The 21,303-nt window shown below is 24.4% G+C and overlaps 4 protein-coding genes across 4 annotated transcripts; all 4 read left to right on the top strand.

Annotated features, from left to right (window-relative positions):
* Positions 1 to 960: 960 nt before the first annotated feature.
* Positions 961 to 2,867, top strand: LOC114130640 (uncharacterized). The gene is made up of 4 exons (XM_027995653.2): positions 961 to 999; positions 1,154 to 1,222; positions 1,348 to 1,440; positions 2,638 to 2,867. The coding sequence occupies exons 1-4, from the start codon at positions 961 to 963 to the stop codon at positions 2,764 to 2,766; spliced, it is 330 nt and encodes a 109-aa protein (XP_027851454.2). The 3' UTR covers positions 2,767 to 2,867.
* Positions 2,868 to 7,777: 4,910 nt separating this feature from the next.
* On the top strand, positions 7,778 to 8,506 carry LOC114130637 (uncharacterized). Its single transcript, XM_027995650.2, has 3 exons — positions 7,778 to 7,877; positions 7,995 to 8,087; positions 8,311 to 8,506. Exons 1-3 carry the CDS (start codon positions 7,860 to 7,862, stop codon positions 8,431 to 8,433), a joined length of 234 nt encoding a protein of 77 aa, XP_027851451.2. The 5' UTR covers positions 7,778 to 7,859; the 3' UTR covers positions 8,434 to 8,506.
* A 2,186-nt stretch (positions 8,507 to 10,692) lies between these two features.
* Positions 10,693 to 14,981, top strand: LOC126550638 (uncharacterized). The gene is made up of 5 exons (XM_050202551.1): positions 10,693 to 10,983; positions 12,230 to 12,869; positions 14,342 to 14,410; positions 14,527 to 14,619; positions 14,844 to 14,981. Exons 1-5 carry the CDS (start codon positions 10,781 to 10,783, stop codon positions 14,958 to 14,960), a joined length of 1,122 nt encoding a protein of 373 aa, XP_050058508.1. The 5' UTR covers positions 10,693 to 10,780; the 3' UTR covers positions 14,961 to 14,981.
* A 3,025-nt stretch (positions 14,982 to 18,006) lies between these two features.
* LOC114122540 (uncharacterized) lies at positions 18,007 to 19,606 on the top strand. The gene is made up of 3 exons (XM_050202552.1): positions 18,007 to 18,658; positions 19,164 to 19,232; positions 19,359 to 19,606. The coding sequence occupies exons 1-3, from the start codon at positions 18,035 to 18,037 to the stop codon at positions 19,464 to 19,466; spliced, it is 801 nt and encodes a 266-aa protein (XP_050058509.1). The 5' UTR covers positions 18,007 to 18,034; the 3' UTR covers positions 19,467 to 19,606.
* The last annotated feature ends 1,697 nt before the right edge of the window (positions 19,607 to 21,303 follow it).

The raw sequence follows: 21,303 nt of genomic DNA, 5'->3' as shown, positions 1-21,303 counted from the left end.
GATTTTTGATTTATTGATTTTATCAATTAAATAATATATAAATATAAATGTCAGAAGTTGCCAACATGAACGTGTTCACTACTCACTATTTTCTCACTATTTTGCTAATATGGAAAAATACAACTATGACAAGAACCATTATTCTGATATTTACATTTTGTATAATTTAAATTTATTTTATAAATGAGTATCAAAAAGAATAAAATAAAATACATTTTGATTTTTTGAATAATACGTGAACCATATTTGACAATAACGAGAGCCACAAGTTGGCCACCCCCGATACATAATAGGAACATACTTAATTACATTTATTTTATTTCAAATAACAGTGCAGTAAATAAAATTGATTTTTTTTTCAGATTTATTAATGGTATGATTGAATTCGATAAAAAACTAAGACCAATTTTAACAAGTTTGCAGATCCAACAGCGTTCTTTGAGCAAAAGACATTGGGTCATATTTTTAATTTCAATATTTGTATACCATTTTGGAATTAAATACTTACATGATTTATTAAGGCCATTGAAGGAAACAGAATACATTTTTACAATAGTACAATTTGTATTCTTACCGCCGTTTATTTTGGATTACGTTGTTATAAGTTCAATGTGTTTCTTTCTTCACAACTTATATGTCAGATTCTGGATGTTAAACGATTTATGGAAATGTCTTCCTGCTGAATTAGTAGTCAATCACGACCAATGGACACATATTGAAATAGTGTTTTTTATGGAAAAAATGCGGTTGTTACACTCCGAACTCTGTGAATTGTTAAAAAAATTTACTTTAGGTTTTGGTCCATTGCTATTGGCTTTCTTCACGTTCAGTTACATAACGTTACTCGTGGCTATTTTTTTCATGATCAGCATTCATCCATTATCCAGTGAAAATTTCGATGAATATATTGTGGATGCAATATTTAATTTCCTACTGAACGCGCAACTTACCATATTTATGATGTCCATTATAGTGTATGTTTCGTTAATAGACGAACAGGTAATTATACAGGATGATTAACCAAGCATCCCAAATACCCTGTATTGGTATACATAATATAAACTATATATATTATATACTCATACTATATAATATATATACTATATACTACTCATATTACTATTTTTTTTTCTTTAATACAATATTTTGACAGCGAACGAAGATAATATCATATCTACGATTATACAGAATTTCAAATTTAAATATGGACGTCAAAAAACAAGTAATCCTTATTCAGTTAATTGTATTTATATACCGTTTTTATATTGTTTGAATACAAAAATTATTACTTAAATTACAAATAATATTTGAGTATTTGATGTTATTTTTAACATCATTATTATTCAGATCAAAATGTTTATGAATCAAATGTCATTTTCTGGATTGGATCAAATTACGGCTTTCGGATTTTTTAATATTAATTTAAATCTCGTTATGTCAGTAAGTACTTTTTGACTGTGTTTATTTTAGATTCTGAATTAAGTCATATATGTATTGATTTTAAAATTATGTGTGTTTTTTTTTTGCGTGTCTGTGTACAGCATAACTTCTCAAAATAATACTTCAATTTCAAACTTTATGGGTGGTTTGCGATGGTGATTTGAATATCCTTGGTGCATTGTAGAGGTCAAAACTAAATATTTTCCAACAGTTTTCAAAAAAATACAAAAATTAAAAAAGTGACAATAAAACATTAATTTTTACGCAAAATTCGTTTTGACTAAATCAATTTTTTATATTCTTGTAGCTCAAAAACCAATCACTGTAAATACTTAAATTTTTTCAAAAAATGTTTATATTAGTATCATCTATTTAATATAGACAATTTTCAAAATATTTAATTTTAATATTTTTTTGAGTCATTTATAGACAACTGAAATTTTCGATTTTTCGAAGTATTTTTTTTTTGAAGTATTAATAAAAAAAATTGACTGCCCAAAAAAGCATGAAAACTTGATACATGGTTGTTCACAATTTTTTTGTTATATAAGTTTATAGTGCTAATTTTTTCAAAAATTCGCAAGTAATTTTGTAGTTGAAAAAAACACTTGAAAAGTTGCTTTGAAAAAAAGTTCCTCATAAGTTAGTCATTTTAATAGTGAATTTAAAAATTATGAGAATACATAGGCACAATATTTTTTTATTCGCCATTGAAGTTCAAATATTGACAAAAAATTGTCAAAATCATAAATATTTTTGTATAAGTAGATAAGAGTTAAAATTTTAATAAAATATTTTCTATTAGTCGTATTTTTAATATTAAGTTAAAGAAAAACAAAAATCGTTTGTTACTTTTTTTTTTTGTAAGCGTTCAAAGTTCAAAACCGAGAAAATGTATGAATTATTTATTTTGTAGTTCAAAATGCATAAAATGTTTAGTATATATAACTATGAGGTTAATAATTCAACACTTAATTTTTCAATGAGCTTTCTCTCTCAAATAGCTATAGAGAAAACTTGAAACATCATTATAGGAAAAATTGTATGTGAGTTTATATTATAACATTTTACAAAATTTCGTTAAGTTGACGATTGTTGGGTGTTAATTTATATATTTGTTTAGCTTACCTATACTTATATAGGAAATCTAGGTATGGCTAAATAACAAATCTTTTAACTAAAATGTATTTATTACAGATACTTGTTTTAATTATAACTGGAATAACAACTTTACTACAGATGAAACATCATCCGATTATATTGAGATGGAACAATGACACAAATTCCTATGTACAACAATATTCGGTGAACTTTACGTATCATTAGGTTTGGGTTCAATTATTTATGCAAAATTGTCTACGCTTTAAAATTTTATAAAAATATAAATTTATTCTAATTTATTGTTACATTGCAGGTAATGTGTTTTCTTTATGAGGCTAACTAACATATTCATTCTGATTTTTATTTAGTTAATTTAATATTTATTAAATATTCAATAAATTTAATATTAAATATTTATAGTAAATTATAGTTTATAATATTTTCATAAATATATTTTAGTTTAGTTATCAAGTATGTTATACTTATGCTTACAAAAATATCTAAAAACATTTTAACCATAACGTTGTATAACTTAAGTTAAATTTATGTTGTGATAGATTCTAATCATATGCTATATATATATAGATATAAAAATTTAATAATTACGAATACATATTTTGTATACCACAGTTTTTGATATTTAATTAAACTTATAGGGAAATCAAAGCCGGTAACTGAATAAGATTGCTTACACATAACTTGTTTTCGTGGTAAATTTCAATATGTTAATAGTATAATATGAAAAATAATAATAAAATATTAAATGATAATGTGTTATTCTTTGATCAGTACGTATACTGAACATTTGTTTAAATATATATTTATTTTCAAAAATTAACTATTCTCACTTTACCTTATTCAGTTTTGTTTATAACCGTTATCGAAGTGACTACTGTTTTTCATAGAACCTTAAGACCTATTTTAATTTTGTCCAAATGTATAGGTTTGACCAAATGTATAGGTTAAATTGATATTTCGTATGGAACAGTGAAAACGACTTGACTATTTAGCTGTGCAGAATAAAAAAGTTACTTGACTAACGACTGAATATGACGATTGTAAATTCCACCGATACTTTCTAGTTTCTTCCCCTAAACAAATTAAATAGTTGAATTGCACTTTTTATTTAAAAAGAAATGGTCTAATAATTACAGGTAATATATGTAGGTAATCGGTTTATAATATGCTTTGGATTAGTATTTAAAGACTCTAAAATATTGTTCCATAAATTAGAATATGTGACTGAGAAACCAAGGCAGGCGATTATTTTTGGGTGATTTGTAAAATATTAATTACACGTAGTTAATAAATAGGTATACAATTATCCGAAATTTTTATGTATTTGGATATTATAATGCTTTTATTTATCTGACACGTAGAACAACCTAATTTTTGAAATTTTCAATAAATTACGGAATTTAGTCGATCGTTTACGTTTATCACGAGCAGACGTGTTATACCACCATCCGTTATCGCTTTTTCACTATTTGCTTTTAATATCTTTAGTATTAATAAAGATCGGATTTATATGCATTTTCAATTTTAAAATATGCACGAAAACATGCACTAAAAAAGTCAAAATATGCAAGAAAAAGGCGCAAAAGATGCAAAATAGAATTTCAATTTTTATTACACTTTATATTTGATTTTTATTTTGCAGTTAAAATTAAATAGTAGACACATTGATAATCTACTGATATAAATACGAAAATAATTCAAACAATTTAATGTAGTATTTTAATTGGAAAAATAACAACTTAACCCTATTTTAACGTCCAAATATTCGGACGTAAAATATTTGATATTAATATTATATAACTTACCTATAATTCCTTTTTTTTTTTATCAACGCTTTTGGATCGTTATAGGTGTATATTTGTACAGTTTTTATTAAAACCTAACCTAACGTCTAAATATGCAAAAATAGGCACTATATAAATTTGAAATTTAATCAAACAAGTAATGAATTGTGGGCACTCATTGACTGCATGTATATGATGTTGAAAATAGCAACATGCATTTTATTAAAAATTGGGTATGTTATTTTTAACAATATTATCATTCAGATCAAAATGTTAATAAATCAAATGTCAGTTTCTGAATTGGACAAAATTACGGCTTGTCCTTTCTGACTGTGTTCATTTTTCATTTTTAAATTATAATATTGTACATATCTTATGTTTATTGTATCGTTCTTTACAGATTCAATATATAGGTGGTCTTTTATTTTAGATTTTTGTTTTCTATATTATGTATCATTTTGGCTTACCTATACTTATTTAGAATACCCAAATATGTCTAAATTAATATTTTTTTATTTAAATTTTTTCAATACAGATTCTTGTATTAATTATAACTGGAATAACGACTTTAATACAGATGAAACATGATCCAATTACAATGCAATTGCAGAACGACACTTATTATGTTATTATTTTATTTAAATATGTTAATATTATTTTTATATATTCCTATTGACAACTTAACTATATTCACTGAAGATCCAAGATAATTTTCCTAGAAAAAATATACGCATTTTTTTTTTGCCACAATGAATTAAGTATGTAGATATAATTAAACATGACGACCAGAGCGATAACCAAAAATAATAACATTTTAACATAATAAAAAGTAACAAAAATAAAAATATATAATAACAACATATTATTTGTAATTCATAACTTGGATGAGTCAAAACTTTCACGATGTGTTAAATTAGCTGACACCCATAAGTCCGTGATTTTAACCATCCACACTCTCAATATAAGTACTGTGTTTTCCTGCCTTATATTTAATCAATAATAAATTTTCTCTTAAACAAATTTGCTAAATAAAAAGTATAAACACTTAATATCTATTTATTCAGGTAGTGCTGCATTATAATGCGAAACTTGTAGTTGTAGAAAAAATTAAATATTTTTTTTATTTATAACAAAAAAAAAAGGTACTTTCTAGTGTGTGTATAGAAATGTTGATTTAATGACACAATAAGGATAAACGCCTGAGAAGCCAAGGCTCTCGGCTATTTTTGGTACAAATGTAAAAAATTTATAATTCGTGAACATTAAATTCGTATACATATTTTATATATATCTTTGAACATTAATGTATTCTCACATTTGACACATTCAATAACTGCATTATTTATTTAAGTATAGTATGCTAAGGAATAAATTTTTCTTTCTTTACATTAGTCAGTTTTGTTTACAACCGTTGTCAAAATGACTACTGTTTTTCATAGAACCTTAAGACCTATTTTATTTTTATCCAAGTGTATAGGTTTAATTGATATTACGTATACAATGGATCCGTCTGGCCTAATAGTTCATAATGTTAAGTCGATGTTTCACATATGTTTTGAATTAACACGGTTTATTGTACTGTTGATGATCAGTTATATATACATTTATCGATACGGCTCAACAATTAAAATAATCCAGGTTATAGTTATTCTTAAATTTTAGACTAACATTATTGCTACTAGACTATCAAACTATTGGATAATCGAGTAAGTATTTGTTATAATTGTATTTTAGACTTAAGTCACTTTTTTTGTGAAATTAACTTATTTGTATTAAATTAATTTATCTGTAATTTTTTGAAATTTGCTTCTCTTATTTAAATATAATTTAAAAATATTAAAGTAAATACTTATAAAAATCCGTTTAAGCAAAATTAAAAATATTCTAAATAACAATTTTATGAAGTTCGAATTTTGTATAATAAGTCTTGATAACTTAAATAGTTGTCACTAAACTAACTTAATAATAAAAAAATGAACTCTGAATTGATATTGGTTTTTTTCACAGAACGAGCATTCCTCTTATCTTATGAAGTGCAAGTGTGCTAATCAGGAGTATCTAATCTGATCACTACATGTAAAATCTGAGTGATAGGGAGTGAGATTTTCATTGCTGATTGATTATTTTAATTATTTAGTAGGCTATGGACTTTTATAACTGAGCCACATAATCAATATTATATATAAATGGAATTATTTCCACCTATTCAAAACCCATTAATTCCTCTTTTTATTGTTTTAACTATCGATTGTAATATAACTATTATAACTTAAAAAAAAATATATATTTAATTGATATTTTATTCTAATTAATTTATTTCAATTTAAATTGCAGCAAATAATAGTTGTATGTTTTCAGATTTATTAATGGTATGATTGAGTTTGATCGAAAACTAACACCAATATCAACCACTTTGTTGATTAAACAGCGTTCATTCAGCAAAAGACAATGGGATATATTTTTAATTTCATTTTTTCTGTTCTATATTGTATATACATTGTTACATTGTTATATGAGGCCCACGAAGAGTATAGACATTCATACTTTAGCATTTATTCTATTTGTTCCACCCTTTTTATTGGATTACGTAATTACAAGTTCTTTGTGTTATTTTCTTCACAACCTACATGCCAGATTCTGGACATTAAACGATTTATGGAAATGTCTTCCTGCTGAACTGGCAGTCGATCATAACCAATGGACACACATTGAAATAGTGCTTTTTATGGAAAAAATGCGGTTGTTAAACTCTGAACTATGCGAATTGTTAAAAAAATTTACAATAGGATTTGGCCCATTACTATTCGCTTTCTTCACATTCAGCTTTAGTTGTTTACTCATCGGTAGTTTTATTATGGTCACCCGCTTTCATATTTTAGTCAGTAGTGAACGTTCAGCTGCAGAAGCGTGGAGACAAATATTTAATGTCATATTTAATTTCCAAATTTTCATATTTATGGTGTCCATTATCGTGTACGTTTCGTTAATAGAAAAACAGGTAAGTACCTATAGTGTAAAACCACAACCACTTTGCAACTTCTCTGGTTTAATAATATATTCGTTTATGAAAACTTTAAAAATTTTTGAATTTCTCTTATAACTTATTTTTAACACTTCTTATTATATGGTTAGGGACTTCGAATGATTTTAATATTATTTTTTTTATATTTAATATAAACATTTTAATATCATCATAATTATTCAAAGATATAATAATTAATGATTTTATGATGCATTTGCTAAATTCTGGTTTTTAAAATGTATATATTTTGAATAAACTTAAAGACAATATTTAAAAAAACTATTAAAAGTTTATTAGTTTAGAATTTTAAAGACGATGTTTCATTTACCAAGATTTTGCTTTACTTGTAGTGACACTAAGTTATCTATTTTTAATGAGGATAATACTTATAATACACACCACATTATTTAGTTTTGTTTTTCTTTGATAAAACATTTTTACAGCGAATCAAGATAATATCATATCTACGATCATACAAAATTTCAAAGTTACATATGGACGTCAAAAAACAAGTAATCCTTATTCACTTAATTGTATTTATATACCGTTTTTATAATGTTGTTATACTTACAATTATTATTTAAATTACAAATGAAAATAAAATTTGGTTTGTTATTTTTAATATTCAGATCAAATTGTTTATGAGTCAAATTTCAGTTTCTGGATTGGACCAAATTACGGCTTTTGGAGTTTTCGATGTAAATTTAAATCTCATTACGTCAGTAAGTACTTTTCGACTTTGCTTATTTTTCATATTATAATCATATTGTACATATTATCTTATGTTTAGTGTATCGCATTACAGCTCCAATATAAATGGGCATTAATTTTAGATTTTTGTGTGTTATTCAATACTCTATGTATCTGTTTGGCTTTCTTATACTTATACAGAATACCTAGATATGACTAAATTAATAGTTTTTATATTATTATTTTTCATTACAGATTCTTGTACTATTTATAACTGGAATAACGACTTTAGTACAGATAGTACATGAACCAATTACAATGAAATTGTTCAATGATACTTCTTCATACCTAGAAAGTTTAACGAAAAATAAGACTTGATTTGTACTACTTATGTTAAATTATTTTACCTTTTATAATTTTAAGAACATTAAGGTTTAGAATACTCTTGAATTTCGAAAAGCTGTTTTTTTCTATAATATTGAAAATTGACTTAGTTATGACAACTTTTTTAGTTATTTTAATGTGTACTTAGTGTTAGTAAATTGTAGTTGCTAATATTTTGTTAATGTTTTCTTGTTTAGGTAATATATAAGTTATTTCTAATAATACCTAAAAATTATGTTACAATAATTTAGTTTTGTAATTTATAATTACAATCATAAGTATACATACATATATAAATTATATATATATATATATTTATCAAATATATAGTTCATAAAACATTGTTGCTACGAAGTTATGTTAAAATTTAGGATGGTTTACTTCTATATAAGTATTTTATTTGGTATGTTATAATATATGTAACTATCTATTTGTTATTACATATTTTAATATGTTAAGCAACCTAACTATTTTAAATATAATCATATATGTCCATAATTGCAATGTAATGAATTTTTACGTTTAACGGTCATATAAAACAAGAAACAAATACCATTTTGAAATTTAAATATAAATAAAAATTAACTAAAATTTAATTTTTATTGCAACATTATTTTACAATGTATTGTGTACTTATTTATTTTGGGAGTTTGGAGGTTTATCTTAACTTTATTGATATTTATCTGTGGCGAAATATTCGTACTCTTCTCCTCCATTAACAAGTTAAAGTAAAATTTAACTCTAAGTTATATTCAATACAAATAATATGTGTTTTTTATCATGTAAAATAACTACATTAAATTAATTTACTTATAAAATAGCTGCTGGAATAAATACAAAATAATATAATAATAAAAATAATTTTAAATGTGATAAATACTTAACCAAAATAAAGAAAATAAAAATAATAATAACCAACATTAATATGATATGCGAATACTTCACTTATTTAGCTTTTGGTTAAGAAAATTGTTTGATTGATTCTTTTTAAATTTAGAAAAACTTCAATCAACAGATGCTACTGTAACTAATCTCATCAAACATATTATTTGAGATATTTAAATGTGAGGGAATATACATATTAAATAATTATACATATTGAATTAACTGGAGCGTTTATTTGAGTAATCATTAGCAATTTATAAAATTGAGCTCAAATATTCATTGATGATCCAAAATAATGTTTCTTATGAAAATAATTAGACAAAGTGTCTTTGCCACAGGGCATTAGGTATTAGACATGTGGATATTATTAAATATAAAGACCACAGCGATCTCCAATAATTTTAACATAATAAAAAGTAGTAAAAATATAAATATTTATTAACAAAACAATACTATTAATTATATAAATAAAAATTATAAATTTGTCTAAATCAAAGTTGATTGAGTCAAGACGTCCACGTGTAAAACAAGCTAGCATCCAATAGTCTATGTTTTTAATTATCCAAGCTACCAGTCATCAGCTCTACATTATCCCGTTCTAAGCAATCTGTGGATTTGTGTCCGGACACCATCACTGCAAAGTTTTGTGGCATTTATATCAGCATCACGTCCACCCGAAAGTATATCATGTAATTCATGTATTTCCTACAATTATTTATTTATTTAGTTTCGATAGTACTGGTTGAAATATTTAAACAATAATAATTTTGACTAAAACAAATTTACTAAACAAATATTACAAACACTTAAAATATATTTATTCAGGTAGCGCTGTGATATAAAGCGAGATCTCGTAAATGTAGAAAACATTAAATATTTTATTATTTAAAACGAAAATGTACTTTTAAGTATGTGTAAAGAAATATTAGTATAATGACACGATAAGGATAGGTGTCTGAGAAACTAAGGAAGTCGATTATTTTTGGTAGAGTTGTAAATAGTATATTCATAATAGATACGTGTTTAATAAATGTCTATAGTCTATATTTATTTTATATTTTTATGTATATTTGATAACTTATGATTTTTCATACGTGACACATAGAAAAAACCTTATTTTTAATTTTCCAATCAATTACGGCATAGCTAAAATCAATAGTAGAATTATATTTTTACATGCACACACATACACACGTTTTCACGGAAGGTTTAATAATATAATGATGATTAATAAATAATAATGTTATTATTTTTATAGTAATGATTTATCATTTTGACAGCGTACTAACAATAATAAATTTGCTTATAGTATTTATCTTAAGGAATCAATCATTCTTACTTTACCTTAGTCAGTATTGTATTAAATCGTTGTCGAAATGACTACCGTTTTTCATAGAACATTAAGGCCTATCTTTTTTTATCCAAGTGTATAGGTTTAATTGATATTTCTTATAGAATGGAAACCACAGGTTTATTAGTTCATCATTTCTCTATGTTTCACATATGTTTTGAAATAACACGGCTTATTGTACTGTCGATGTTAAGTTATAGGTACTTTTATCAATTTGGCTCAAAAATTCATATAATCCAGGTTATTACTATACTAAAATTTTGGACTAATATTATTGCTGCTAGACTATCAAACTATTGGATAATCAAGTAAGTATTTGTTAAAATTGTATTTTATTCTAGTTACTTTTAGCTGTGGAGTTAATTTATCTGTAAATAAATAAGGTAATAATTAAAAAAAATCCATATAAAGTAAAATCACAAATATTATAAAATAAAATAAAGAATTCCATAAGAGGATGCCATATCTGCATGTTGTGTTATTTTTGTCTTACAAACATACATCCTATAGCATCCTTTATGTTAATTAGTTCAAATTGTGCGTAATGTGTAATGATTCTTAATAAATGAATAATTTACCTATTATTTAATTTTAAAAGAAACATACAACACAATATAACATAGGTATATTGTGTTTAAAAGTTCAAATTTTTGTGTAGTGATGACACTTGATAATGTTAATAATTTACTTATTATCAAATTGAATTATAAGAAATGATCTTTGCATTGGTAAAGTTTTTTTTTTTTAGCTATTCATCGGTGAAAACCTCTAATTTATTCACTAAAAAGGTATATTTGCGTTAAAAACTTAATTGTATTATGCAACTTTATCATAAAATGTATATGACGTATATATTATATATAAATATATTATGAAAGTTACAATAATTATGTACTTACGATATCAATTAATTTAACTAACATTAAAACATATGTAATTTTTTTTATAGAAATTTTAATAAATTAATAGAAAAGAATAATCTTAAAATAAATTCAATTATTATTCAATTATTATGAATTATACGAATATATTTTATTTTAAAATTATAGCATTTAGTAATGGTGTAAACATTATTTGTTTACATTATGTTAAAAAGTTAATGGTTTACGTAAAATATGAAAACATAATTTTTTACAGTATTTTAGCTAACCTTATGATTTAAAAAAATTTAAATATATTTCAGTTTTCCTTGCCTAAAACTTGATACTTTGTTGATGAATTTTCAAGAATTTGTCTAAAATTTTTGATACTTGGAAATTCTGTTGTGATTTGTTTGTTACTAGCTATTAAGTTTTTGATTAGAGTTCGCCGATCGTGTAGACTTCTTTTATTATAAGGTGCAAGCATCGGTAGTATCTAATTTGGTAACTACATTTTAGCATCTAGGTGATTGTGAGTACCTTATAATCATTATTATATTTAAACGGAATTATTTCTACTTATTCTTAACATATTAACTCCTCGTTTTTTTTTTAATTATTGAATGTAATATAATATCTATTATAACTTTAAAAATATATACATATATATTTAATTAATACTATTTTTTTTCAGATTTATTAATGGTATGATTGAGTTTGATCGAAAACTAACACCATTTTCAACCAGATTGTTGAGCAAACAGCGTTCATTCACCAAAAGGCAATGGGATATATTTTTAATTTCATTTTTTCTATATTTTATTATATTTTCATTCTTAGGTTTTTTTTTGATTCCCTTAAAGGCTATAGACATTTCTGTTTTAACATTTATTCTATTTATTCCACCATTTTTATTGGATTACGTTATTACGAGTTTTTTGTGTTATTTGCTTCACAACCTACATGTCAGATTCGGGACGTTAAACGATTTATGGGAATGTCTTCCTGCTGAACTGGCAGTCTATCATACCCTATGGAAACACATTGATATAGTGATTTTTATGGAAAAAACGCGGTTGTTACACTCCGAACTCTGTGAATTGTTAAACAAATTTACTATAGGATTTGGTCCATTGCTTTTGGCTTTCTTCTCATTCAGTTTTAGTTGTTTACTCATCGGTAGTTTTATTATGGTCACCCGCTTTCATATTTTAGTCAGTGATGAAAATTCTTCTGCAGAAGTGTGGGAACAAATTTTTAATGTCACAGCTCATATTCAAATTGTGATATTTATGATGTCCATTATCGTGTACGTTTCGTTCATAGAAGAACAAGTAAGTATATTGTAAAAACACAAGCCACTTTCCTATTCCCCTGTATTAATGCATTCGTCTATAAAAACTTTAAAATGGATTATGAACAAATTAATATTATTGTATAAAATTACTTTGAATTACCAGTTTTAAAAAAATTTAAATTCAAATATATAATTGTAGAACCTAATGAATGAAGAGAGCTAATATTATTATACCTATTTATCTAAAAATGCAATAAATGTTCATAATTTAAATATAAGGTATAATATTGTATTTTGAGTTTTACTTAATACTCATTTCCAGCAGAGCGGGGCTAGGTAAATTGAGTCTGAAATACCATAATTATGGTAAACTGAAATGTGACCTTAAATTGGTATGGGACAGATGAACCGAGTCCCGAATTAGTTTCCAAAAAAGCACATTTTCCTTCTCTTTTTTATAGGCTTAGGAATGTTTGTTATGTTAACATAACTGACGTGGTTAAAAATGTGTTTTTTTGTTATTAAATTATTTAATATTATGCACATGGTAAAAATTTATTTGATATGCTCTTAATAAATTCAAATCTTGATATTTTTTTATTTTCATGTTTCAAGATTTCTTGTCTCAAAAAAAAAAAAAAATTCTGTTGCTATTTTTTTCATTTTAATTACCTCTTTGTTATGTATTTTTATATAAGAATCTATTTGAATATTTTTAAATACATCAAAGAAATTCTAAATGTTTGGATGAGAACAATTATTAAAAATTCTATTTAGTCTTGAATAAAATGATTCACAAACATTTATTGTTTTATTTGTTGTTGCTTTAAACTCAGCCAAAATATTAGGAAGAAATAAACTAGAAGGATCAATATATGGTTCAAAACCATAATCTAAAAACGCCTGTCCTTTTTCTCCTATAGGTTGAATTGCCATGATATCTTCAAAAAAATACTGATCAACTTCTTTTATATAGGTATATAGAAAAGGTAAACCAAAAAATACTGATTTCTGAACTCGATATACTTTGGTTAATCCAAGATTTTTTTCCACCAACTTTGTCAAAGGTGGAATCAACACCCTTTGACATTTTATTTTTAAGTGAGTACATCGTTGTTATTTATAAATTAATTTTTTGAAAAATATTGTAACTCGGGAATCACTTTACCTAGCACGTTAAAATTGTCCACACTCTATTGACCTAGCTCCGATATTCACCCAATTATTTGTGACTCAGTTTACCACTCCCGAGCAAAGCGGTACCCATTTAACAGACTTTTGTATCTTTATTATATACATTTTAATATCATCGTTATAATTCATAGATGTCATCATTAATGTTTTAATGATGCATTTGCTATATTCTAGTATTTAAAATTTATATAATTTGAACAAACTCAAAGACGATGTTTTTAATTCCAAGCTTTCGATTTGCTTGTTTTGACAACAAGTTACATTTAATGAGGGTTTTTAATTTAACTTTTTATCCTTGATAAAACATTTTTACAGCGAACGAAGATAATATCATATCTACGATCATACAAAATTTCCAACTTACATATGGACGTCAAAAAACAAGTAATTCTTATTCAGTTATTTGTATTCATATACCGTTTATATAATGTTGTAAAACATACATTAATTACTTAAATATTATAAATGAAATTAGTATTTTTAATATTTTTAATATTTAGGTCAAAATGTTTATGAATCAAATGTCAGTTTGTGGATTGGACCAAATTACGGCTTTTGGATTTTTCGATGTAAATTTAAATCTTGTTACGTCAGTAAGTACATTTCGACTGTATTCATTTTTTAAATTATAATCATGTTGTACATATTATCTTATATTTAGTGTACCGCATTATAGATCTTATATAGGTGGGTATTTATTTTAGAGTTTTGCGTGTTATTCAATACTCTCTGTATCTGTTTGGCTAACTTATACTTACATAGAATACCTAAATATGGCTAAAATAATAATTTTCTTATTATTTTTTTTTCATTACAGATTCTTGTACTAATTATTACTGGAATAACGACTTTAGTACAGATGAAACATAATTCAATTATGATGGAATTGTACAATGACACTTATACATACCTGGACAGTACAAAGAAAAATTAGGCTTAATTTGTATTACTAATGTTAAATGTTTTATCCATTAAAATTTTAGAAACATTAAGGTTTATTATTTTTTCTTTTTAGATCTTAAATATGTGTTTTTTCTATAAGCATATCAAATGTTTAAGTTCTGAATTTTGTTTTAGTTATTTGAACGTGTACATATTGTTAGTGGATTATAGTTTCTAATATTACAGTTAATGTTTTTTCGTTGAGGTAACATATTAGTTATTTTTAAAATAATCTAAAAGTATGTTAATTTTCATTAGTAGTGTAATTAATAATTACAATAATAAAAATTTATCATTAAGTAACTTTATTAAGTTTCATTCTAGTACCGGGAGTGTATTTTTTTGTTTTTTTTTTTTTTTTATGTGTCTGTGTACATCTTACTAGTCAAAATAATGCTTCAAATTTTGGAGGTGATTTCTGATGGCAAAATAAATAACCTTGGCGCACTATAGAAGTCAAAAATTAAAATTGACTACTATGTTTCAAAATAAATCGTGAAAAACAAAAAAAAAGTGAATGAAAAACGGGAATTTTTACTCTAAACAGTATTAGACCAAATCAATTTTTTTATGTGCGGTAACCCAAAAACTAATGACTGTAAATCCTTTTTTTTAATACTGTAAATTTCCACCAAATGTTTACCCTTTTTTTAATTTTTTATAACTAAATACATGAAGCTTTCATCAAATTCATGTAAGTGTTATCTATAAACAGTTAAATTTTCAAAATAATTTAATATTTTTTTTGGCTATTTATAGACCATTGAAATTTTCGATTTTTATAAATATTTTTTTGGAAGTGTCGATAAAAAAATGTTGGATGACCTAAAATGTTGAAAATTAAAAAAAAAATCAAAAATCGTTTGTCACATTTTTACGAAATGTGTTAAAATCGTGAACATCTGCAAATCATTTTGAAGTTGGAAAATCATAAAATTTTTATATTTTTATCTAAGGTTAAAAATTGTCATACTAAGTTTTCCATAAGTTTTCTTTCAAGTAGCAATAGAGAAAACTCCATACATAATTTGCAACATATTATAATAAATTGCACTAATTACCTAAAAGCAATGGTCGAATTGAACTTTGGTAAAAACAGATAGTGGTCGAATTGCATTTGCGGTCAAAAAAAGTATTTCAACAAAAATATAATGCATTTAAATTGGTTGTAGTAAAGAAAACACTCATTTCCTTTTTTACATACAGCCTATGGTCTAAAACTTATTTTAATCATTGGCGTGGTTATAATGCGGTCTATTAAATGTTTCATTTATGTAGAATTATAGGTCGTATATTCCTTTTATAGCAAGCAAAGGATTGTTAAATAAAAAAATTGTAACTGATTACAAATCTAAAACAGAAACTGGGATATTATGTTTATAACGGAAGAGTATAAAACAAACACCGAAGTAGGTAATCAGCTAAAATCATGCTTTGGATTAGAATTTTTACACTTTAAAGATGTTCCTTAAATTAGAATAAGTGACTGAGATCAGGGCGGTTGATTATTTTTGGATGATTTGTAAAATAAATACTTAGTTAATAAATGGGTATAAAATTTTATATATTTTATATATATTTGAAAACTATAATGCAATTATTTATGTGTGACATAGAATAACCTAATTCTTAAATTTTCAATAATATACGGAGTTTTTAAAGTCAATAATTGAATTATATTGTTTACATACACATTATTTCACGGTAGGTGCAATAATATAATGATGAATGATAAATATTAATGATATTATTATGATAAGAATGGTCTATTATTTTGACAGCGTACTATTATGAATATATTATGTTAACATAATTTTGTGAAATAACTCAAGATAACGTAAATAATTTAGTTATTATCAACCAAACTTAATAATTAGAAATAATGTCTGAAAAGGTATAGGTTATTTTTAACTATCTTTTAGTGACAAAAAATTTGTTTTGAGTACATCCAATTTGGGTATTAATAAAAATGGTTCGTTTTATATGCCCGCCCATTTGTGTCAAATTTAATTGCGTTTTGCATCATTTTCACATAATAAATATATAATATTGTTAGTTTGTATAGTAATTGTTTATTATTTTGACAGGGTACTAACTATTCGCTAATAGTATTTATCTTAAGGAATTAATATTTTTTTCTTTACATTAGTCAGTTTTGTTTATAATCGTTATCGAAATGACTACTGTTTTTCATAGAAGCTTAAAACCTATTTTATGTTTGTCTAAGTGTATAGGTTTAATTGATATAACATATACAATGGAGCCTACTGGCCTATTTGTTCATAATGTTAAGTCGTTGTTTCACATATGTTTTGAATTAACACGGTTTATTGTACTGTTGATGGTCACTTTTATGTACATTTATCGATACGGTTCAAAAGATTTAATATTCGAGTTAGTTATTCTTAAATTTTGGACTAATATTATTGCTGCTAGACTATCAAACTATCTGATAATTGAGTAACTATTTATAATCATATTATTTTATACTTAAGTAACTTTTGGGTATGGAATTAATTTATTTGTATTAAAATTATTTATTGGAAATTGTCATTTTCATTTATATATGATTTTAAAATATTAAAGTTAATTATTATACAAATCTATTTAAAGCAAAATTAAAAAATTATATATTATAATATTATAATACTAGTTCAAATTTTTTTAAATAACACTTTATATCATAAATAATATTTGTTATCAAACAAACTTAATAATAAAATATTAAGTCTAATTGGTGTAGGTTTTTTTTAACTACCTATTACTGACAATATTATTTGTTTTAGTACATCCAGTTTGTGTATGAATAGCAATGGTTCGTTTAATGTGGCCACCTAAAATTGCGCCAACTAATCATTATTATATTTTAATGGAATTATTTCTACCTATTCATAAAATATTTATTTCTCTCTCTCTTTTTTTAATTATTGATTGTAATGTATCTATTATAACATTTAAAATAATAATTTTTATTATTGAAATTTTATTAAGATTTTATTCTACTGATTTTGTTTCAATTGGCAATGAAGTAAATGATGGTGTTTTGCTTTCAGATTTATTAATGGTATGATTGAATTTGATCGGAAACTAACTCTATTTTCAACCAGATTGTTGAGAAAACAACGTTCATTCAGCAAAAGGCAATGGGATATATTTTTACTTTCATTATTTCTCTACTTTTTGATATATACAACCTTAAGAGAAATTTTAACGCCCAGGATAAATGGAGACATTTTTTCTTTATCATTTAATCTATTTATTCCACCCTTTTTATTGGATTACGTAATTACGAGCTTTTTGTGTTATTTTCTACACAACTTGCATGCCAGATTCTGGACGTTAAACGATTTGTGGGAATGTCTTCCTGCTGAACTGGCAGTCGCTAACGACCAATGGACACACATTGAAATAGTGTTATTTATGGAAGAGACGAGGTTATTACACTCCGAACTCTGTGAATTGTTAAAAAAATTTACTATAGGATTTGGCCCATTGCTTTTGGCTTTCTTCACATTCAGTTTTAGTTGTTTACTTTTCAGTATTTTTATTATGGTCACCCGCTTTCATTTATTAGCCAGTAAAAGTTCAGCTGTTGAAACGTACCAACAAATTTTTAATGTCACAGCTCATCTCCAAATGATTTTATTTATGATATCCATTATCGTTTATGTTTCATTCATAGAAGAGCAGGTAAGTGTAGTATAATAACACAACAACTATCCAACTCCCCTGTAATAATGTGTTCGTTTTTAAAACTGTAAAATGCAATAAGAGTTAAATTAGTGTTATTGTAAAAAGTTATCCAAAAAAATCAGGTTCTATTAAATTTCATTTCAATTTTTTTATTTAGAACTTATCAAATAAAAATAACTAAAATTTACAAAGTATTCTAAAAATGTATTAATTTTTCATATTATAAACATAAGAAAGTATTTTATTTTAATTTTTAATTAATATACATTTTTAACATAATGATTTCATAATGCATTTACTATATTGTGCTTTTTAAAATTTATTTATTTTGAATAAACTGAAAGACAATATTTTACAAAATTATGAAGCAATTATTGTTTATTATTATATTTAGTTTTAAAGACAGTGCTTTATATATCAAAATTTCGCTTTACTTGTTGCGACAATAAGTCAACTTTTTTTAATAAGAGAAGTACTTATACCTCATTATTTTTTTTTACAGCGAACAAAGATAATTTCATATTTACGATCATACAGAATTTCAAATTTACATATGGACGTCAAAAAACAAGTAATCCTTATTCAGTTATTTGTATTAACATACCGTTTTTATAATGTTATAATACATACAATTAGTATTTAATTTACAAATTAAATTAATAATTTTCTTGTTATTTTTAATAATAATACTATTCAGATCAAAATGTTTATGAATCAAATGTCAGTTTCTGAGTTGGACAAAATTACGGCATTTGGATTTTTTGATATAAATTTAAATCTCGTTATGTCGGTAAGTACTTTTTGAGAGTGTTCATTTTTATATTATAATCAGGTTCATATCTCATGTTTATTGTGTTGTTCTTTACAGATCCAATATGGTCTTTTACTTTAGATTTTTGGTTATTATATGACGTACGATTTTGGCTTACTTATAGTTATTTAGAATACCCAAATATGTCTAAGTTAATATTTTTTTTATTTAAATTTTTTCATTACAGATTCTTGTATTAATTATAACTGGAATAACGACTTTTATACAGATGAAACATGATCCAATTACAATGAAATTGCAGAATAACACTTTTTCATTCCTTAACAGTATAAGGAAAAATATGACTTGATTTGTATTATTTATGTTAAATTATTTTATCCTTTAAAGTTTTTTAAACATTAAGGTTTATTCTTAAATTTTGATAAGCTAATTTTCTATAAGCTTGACAAGACGTGCTTTTGTTCAGACTTCTTTATAGTTATTTTTATGTGTGCTTATTGTTAGAAAATTATAGTTGATTATATTTTAGTTAAGGTTTTTTAGATTATTTAATATATAAGTTATTTTTAAAAAAATCTAAAAGTATGTTAATAAATAATAATAATTGGTATTGTAATTAATAATTTCAATCATAAGAATTTATCATTAAGTAACATTATTCGTGTAATATTTTAATTCCAGGAGTGTGTAGTTATGTAATATATATGTTTTATATGTATATTTATATCGTACAGATAGTTCATATAAACATTGTTGCTACATGGTTATGTGAAAATTTAGGGGTGGTCTATTTCGACTACAGGTATATTTATTTTATTGAGTATATTATAATATTTGTATTTATTTGTTATTATGTTTTTTAAATATGTTTAGATTATATTTACTCATTCTTACAACAACTATTTAGTATATAGTATATAATATTTATACAGGGTTGGGCAGTATCTTCGATACAATTATCTTAAATACGATTGTATCCTGTATTCGAGATACAATCATTTGAAGTATCGATTATCCAGTATCACGATACTAATTTTTGATTATCTTGCTCAACCCTGTACATATATAATTTTATAATAATAAAATATACATACAAAGTGTTTCAAAAATCTTCATCCGATAACGAACTGAGATAATTCGACAACGGTTTATCGCAGGTTGATACCAGATATGATTATATCATTTTTTTCTAAAACATTTTAATCAATTTACCATAGTCCTAAACCTAAAATTGACCAAGTTACAAGCCAACAGATTTTTAAAAATTGAAAATAATTCAATTTTTCGAAACACAAAGCATGGTGCACTTGTATTGAATGGATTTTTTCATGATTAGGTAGGTATATGAAAAAATACATGAATACATGATACATACGTAATATGTTACTGATGAATAACTTGACGACTGGAAAATTTTTTAGAAAATAATGGAGAACTTATTTTGAACATTTTATTAGATAAACAAATTTACTTAAATAAAATTTAGAAATTAGATAATACAAAGTAATTTACTTTTTGTTTCATTATTATATATGTACTATGTATAATTAATTATGTATGTATGTGTCATGTATTCATGTATTTTTTTTTGTACCTATTCATGAAAAAAATCCACTCAATACAATAATTGTACCATGTTTTTCAAGAGATTGAATTATTTTAATTTTTAAAAATCTGTTGGCCTCTAACTCAGTCAATTTTAGGTTTAGGATTATAGTCAATGGATCAAAATGTCTTAGAAAAAAATAATAACCTACCCAGATATATATATGTTGTCTATCTGGTGTCAAAAATAAGGGTTGCTATTTAAAAAAAATTAATTTGAATTGCGCATGCGAACACCAAAGGAGTAAAAAATTTAAAATTTTCC

Source organism: Aphis gossypii, chromosome 3 (assembly GCF_020184175.1).
Source record: "Aphis gossypii isolate Hap1 chromosome 3, ASM2018417v2, whole genome shotgun sequence".
NCBI classification, from domain to species: Eukaryota; Metazoa; Arthropoda; class Insecta; order Hemiptera; family Aphididae; genus Aphis; species Aphis gossypii.
This window is presented reverse-complemented; position numbering and strand designations above follow the sequence as displayed.

Bases quoted from the DNA above. Each gene is read 5' to 3' on its own strand.
- LOC114130640 (XM_027995653.2), top strand. From the start codon at position 961: ATGTCCATTATAGTGTATGTTTCGTTAATAGACGAACAG. The intron at 1,223-1,347 runs GTAATCCTTATT...ATTATTATTCAG, and splicing joins ATATGGACGTCAAAAAACAA to ATCAAAATGTTTATGAATCA. The intron at 1,441-2,637 runs GTAAGTACTTTT...TATTTATTACAG, and splicing joins ATTTAAATCTCGTTATGTCA to ATACTTGTTTTAATTATAAC.
- LOC114130637 (XM_027995650.2), top strand. The intron at 8,088-8,310 runs GTAAGTACTTTT...TTTTCATTACAG, and splicing joins ATTTAAATCTCATTACGTCA to ATTCTTGTACTATTTATAAC.
- LOC126550638 (XM_050202551.1), top strand. From the start codon at position 10,781: ATGGAAACCACAGGTTTATTAGTTCATCATTTCTCTATGTTTCACATA. The intron at 10,984-12,229 runs GTAAGTATTTGT...ATTTTTTTTCAG, and splicing joins TCAAACTATTGGATAATCAA to ATTTATTAATGGTATGATTG. The intron at 14,411-14,526 runs GTAATTCTTATT...TTTAATATTTAG, and splicing joins ATATGGACGTCAAAAAACAA to GTCAAAATGTTTATGAATCA.
- LOC114122540 (XM_050202552.1), top strand. From the start codon at position 18,035: ATGATTGAATTTGATCGGAAACTAACTCTATTTTCAACCAGATTGTTG. The intron at 18,659-19,163 runs GTAAGTGTAGTA...TTTTTTTTACAG, and splicing joins TTTCATTCATAGAAGAGCAG to CGAACAAAGATAATTTCATA. The intron at 19,233-19,358 runs GTAATCCTTATT...AATACTATTCAG, and splicing joins ATATGGACGTCAAAAAACAA to ATCAAAATGTTTATGAATCA.